Below are 4,553 nucleotides of genomic sequence, written 5' to 3'. Positions count from 1 at the left end.
AGCGCCGGCCCCGCCCTGCGGCCCCGCCCACCTCCGGCTGCTCTGGGCTCGGCGCTCAGAGTTACCGAAACCTGGTCTCCCTCTAAGCCGCCACACCTCTGCGGGGACCGGAAGAGGAGGTGCCCGGCTGCCCCGACTTCGGAGGGGCGGGTGCACGCAGCCTCCCTCGGCTCCACGGCGGTGGGGGAGGCTCAGCGTCCCGGTCGCCATGATAACAGGCCACACCCCGGCCATCCCGGCCCGTGTCCGCCTAGTACGCAGACGCGCGCACCGTTCCGCGCAGGAGCAGTGCGGCTTCGAGCCCGCCAGCCAGTGTCTCCGGCGCCAGCTACGCCGCTGTCGCTGTCACTATGGCCCATTACAAAGTGAGGGGGGCGCGGCGAAGCTCGGGGAGTGCGGGCGGCCGGGGAGTCTGGGCGCGCGCAGGGTTTGGGGGCGGCGGCGGGGCGGCCGGACTCCGGCGCCCTCTTCCTGCTCCGCCCGGGACTCGGGTACCTGACCCGCCGTGTCTCCTCAGGCCGCGGACTCGAAGCGCGAACAGTTCCGGAGGTACTTGGAGAAGTCAGGAGTGCTGGACACGCTGACGAAAGGTGAGCCGGGGAGGGCGGCGGGCGAGCGGGCGGGGCCCGTTGGGGTCCGGCCACCAGGGCCCGCGGCTGGTGCGCACGCTGGTCCCGGACGCCGTCTCGCCCCCACGGCCGCCCTCAGTCCGCACTGAAACTCCTGCAGCTGTTGCAAAGTCTCTCCAACTTCCGTTGTTTTCCCCCGCGAGCAGCCGCAGTGGACGTGTTTGTAGAAAGACCCGAAGCTCCTAATTCCTCCCGCCTTAACAGTTTGCGGGATCTTGAGTACGTTCCTCCGGACAAAGGGCAACTAGGAAAATAACCCGACTTGAAAATGGATTATTAAAGCCTGTCTAGTCCCCAGCTGGCGGTTCACAGACAATTTGGCTGTGGCTTTTCCACTCTCTTTTAAGTCTGTAGTTATTCCTATTTTGTGTATCTCTTATAATTAAGGGAAAATTACGATTTGAAGAGCTTGAGGGCAACATAAAAACGGTTATACTTTTTATATATGTATTTTTATAAATTTTATTTTTACTTTATGTGTATGCGTGTATTGCCTGCATGTAGGTAAGTGCACCCGTGTCGTGCAGTGCCCACGGAGGTCAGAAGAGGCTGTCGGATCCCCTGGAACTGGAGTTAGCTGCCATGTGGGTGCTGGGATTCGAAGCCGGGTCTTCTGCAAGAACCACCAGTACCCTTAATCGCTGAGCCATCTCTCCAGCCTTCTACTGTTTGTTTTTAAGGTGTTAAACTGTATCCCTTCTTTTTGGTGTAAGGTGTAAGAGTACGGTGATTGAAACAGATGGATTCCAGCACAGAATACTGATAAATTAGCGCAACAGTATTTTGAATGCCTGCTACCTGTTACTCAACCCATCATTGCCTGGGGTTTTCAAGAGAGTAGAATGGGATCGCTGGCAGAGATTAAGACCTTGGTCCATTTGAGAATGAGAAGTGTCTGGGAAATAATTTCTATCTGCTCTTTGGAGAAAGCGGTTAGGGGAAAATTCTGGGAGAACTTAGGAGAAAGCGGGTCTCTTAAATGTGCATAGATGGGCTGGCAAATTTAGATTACTTCTGTCTCTGGATCCAGACACTAATTTCCCTACATCTTTGCAAATGTCAGCAAATACTAAGGACCGACTCATAGCACTATGCTATGTGGCCCCTGGAAGTGTCACAGATGCTTCGAATTCTGGCAGAAAACCCTCATGTTTGTTTCTTTCTTGTGACTTTTTTTTTCTAGTGTGCATTCTAGGCATCAGGGATACAGCAGTGAAAACACTCCTGCTCTCATGAGCTTGTATCCTTGTTAGGGAGACAGACATTAAAGAAAGTCAACTAGTGATGAACATGACTAAAACCATAGCAAGACTAGGGGATGGGGATGTGTGACATTTTACATAGGGTGGGAGGGAAGGCCTTTGAGCAGAATCTGTATAAAACAGTGTAGGACATCTAGAGTTCCAAGAAATAAGTGGTAAGCATCCTTAGTCTGAAATTTACTGAGCACTGAAAGGATGCCACAGTGGAAAATTCCATACCTGACTGCATGTAGTGGATGTGAAAATGCAGGAGCCTTGAAAATGTTACACAAAATTAATCTTCATGTTACGTGTATAAGGTGTTACATGGAATGTAAGTGAATTTCCTGTTTAGCCTTGGATTCCATGCCCAAGACATCTTGTGTATATGCAAATACTACAAAATCTGGAGAAAAACACTGAAATATTTCCTGTCCCAAGCATTCTGGCTAAAGGGCACTGGGGGTGTGTAAGGAAGTGGGGAGAGGGAGAGTTGAGTGTAGCCAGTGAAAGAATGCTAAAAGGCAGACCCGCGATGAGATGACTGAATACAGAGGTGCAGAGTCTTGCAGCTATACAAGACTTTCTTCATGAGATACTAGAAACCCCTGTAGTAGTCTTTTCCCTTACAGGCATCCACTGGAATCTGCCCCTTTTAGATTCCTAGTCTCCTAAAATAACATCAGACAACATAGTATGTATTGAGATGATTTAAAATTTTATTTTTCAGGTTCAAACAGTTGATTTACATAAATTTATATATATTTTTAATCCAGCTATTTCCAAGAGAATTTTAAACTGTTCACAACATTAAAACACTGTAAGAAGCCAGTGGTGGTGACTCATTCTTAGTGCTCTGGTGGTCTGGGTAGAAAGATCAAGCAGTCAAGGCTTGCTTGGGGTCTATAGTGAGACCTTTTCTCAAAAAAGCAAACGAGCTAGGAGTGAAGGCTGGAGAGATGGCCCCGTGGTTGAGACCAGTTGTTACACAACCATGAGGTCCTGAATTTGGATACTAGCACCCATGTAAGAAGCCGGCTGTGGTCTCCTGTACACTTGTAATCCCAGCACTGTGGGGGCAGACCATCACTGGGGCTTGCTGCCAGCCTAGCCAAAAAAATCAAGCTCCAAGTTCAGGGAGAGAGACCTTGCCTCAAAGGTCTAAGACACACACACACACACAAAAGCTAGCTAGTGTAAATGTACTTGGTAGGTTGGCTGAAGCAGGACTGTGAAGTTTGAGGCCAGCCTGGGCTACAGAGTGAGATCCTGTCTAAAAACAAACACTAAGATAAATCACTTAGAAGCAGCATTTTAGTTGTTTTGAGTAAAGTATCAACATTTAAAAATTCTGGCTGCTAGGGCCCTCCCTACAAGATGGCTCAGCAGGTAAAGGTGCTTGCCATCAAACCTGATGATCTGAGTTTGGTTCTCAGAACTTACATGGTAAAAGGAGAGTACCAGCTCCCACAATTTGCCCTCTGACTGCCACGTGTGCACCCAAATATGCACACACCCCCATAAGTGTAATAAGCATAATTCTAAGGAGTTAACATAATTCTAAGGGAATATGATTAGGTTGAATACTTCAGATAAAATACATTCATCCATAGGAGAGCATAAGAAACTTAACTCATTTTGCATTATCAACCACTGATAGAAATTTGGAAGCTGAGGAAATGGGAGTGGGACACAATGGGCACCTTACACAGTTAAGATTCAATAGAGATAGTAGGAATAAGGAAGAAACTGGTTTAAACGGGTTTTTTAAGGTAATAAACAAGGATAGAGTATTGCAGCAGATATTAGGGCAGAAGGTGATGGGAGGATAGCAATGATGGAAATGGTGTCAATTTCTCAAATTTTGTGTTGTTTTTAAAAACGATTTTTCTTTATGCATGTGTGTGAGTACATGCCACATGTGTGCAGCTGCCTGCACAGGCCAGAAGAGGGCATTGGATCCTCTGGAGCTGGAGCTCAGGCAGTTGTAAGCCATCCAACATGGGTGCTGGGAACCGAACTTGTATCCTCTGGAAGAGCAGCAAGTGCTTAACTGCTGAGCCAACTCTCCAGCCCCTCTTAAGTGTATTTTGATCAACTCAGAAGAACCTGCCCTTTGATGTTTTTCATTATGTCTGTATTTTAAAATTCTAAAAAACCTAAAGGGGCACATGTAACTTGGTTTAGAAGAGGCCTTCTCAATTTAAGAGTCTAAAATATGCTCATTGACTATATATAGTTACATTTCTTTTGCTTTTGTTTTAGTTTTCAAAACTGGGTGTGGTGATACATACCAGTAATCCCAGCACTTGTATAGGGTAACTGAGGCAGGAGGATTGCCCTAGGGTTGAGGCCAGCCTATTTTACCTGTTTCAAATACACATGCACACATCAAATTTTTCAAAGTATTCTCTGCACAAAACAGTTAAGCACTAGATTTGTGAATTTACTGCCTGAATTCTAAATTTCAGGAGGAATTATGGGTTGGTATGCATGTGAGGCACTAGATATGCATTTAAAAATGCCAATTTGAGACAGGTGTGGTGGTGTACGCCTTCATTCCCAGCATGTTGGAGGCAGAGGCAGGCAGATCTCTGGTGTGATCAAGGCCTGCCAAGTCTCCATAGTTTTAGGCCAGCTGGGGCTATGGGAAGAACCTGTCAATGCCCCCCTACCCCCCCTC

The 4,553-nt window shown here is 47.4% G+C and overlaps 1 protein-coding gene across 1 annotated transcript in view; it reads left to right on the top strand.

The window, feature by feature from the left end:
• The first annotated feature begins 214 nt into the window (after window positions 1-214).
• Mycbp (MYC binding protein) overlaps window positions 215-4,553 on the top strand; it is a 9,188-nt gene continuing 4,849 nt past the window's right edge. Inside the window, exons 1-2 of the mRNA XM_008850229.3 lie at window positions 215-365; window positions 518-590. Of these exons, the coding sequence (XP_008848451.1) occupies window positions 351-365; window positions 518-590 (88 nt within the window). The 5' untranslated portion in view covers window positions 215-350. The remainder of the gene's footprint in view (window positions 366-517; window positions 591-4,553) is intronic.

Source organism: Nannospalax galili, unplaced genomic scaffold (assembly GCF_000622305.1).
Source record: "Nannospalax galili isolate Female #2095 unplaced genomic scaffold, S.galili_v1.0 scaffold944, whole genome shotgun sequence".
In the NCBI taxonomy this organism is placed as follows: Eukaryota; Metazoa; Chordata; class Mammalia; order Rodentia; family Spalacidae; genus Nannospalax; species Nannospalax galili.
The sequence above is the reverse complement of the archived record's forward strand: the minus strand, read 5'-3'. Positions and strand labels throughout refer to the sequence as shown.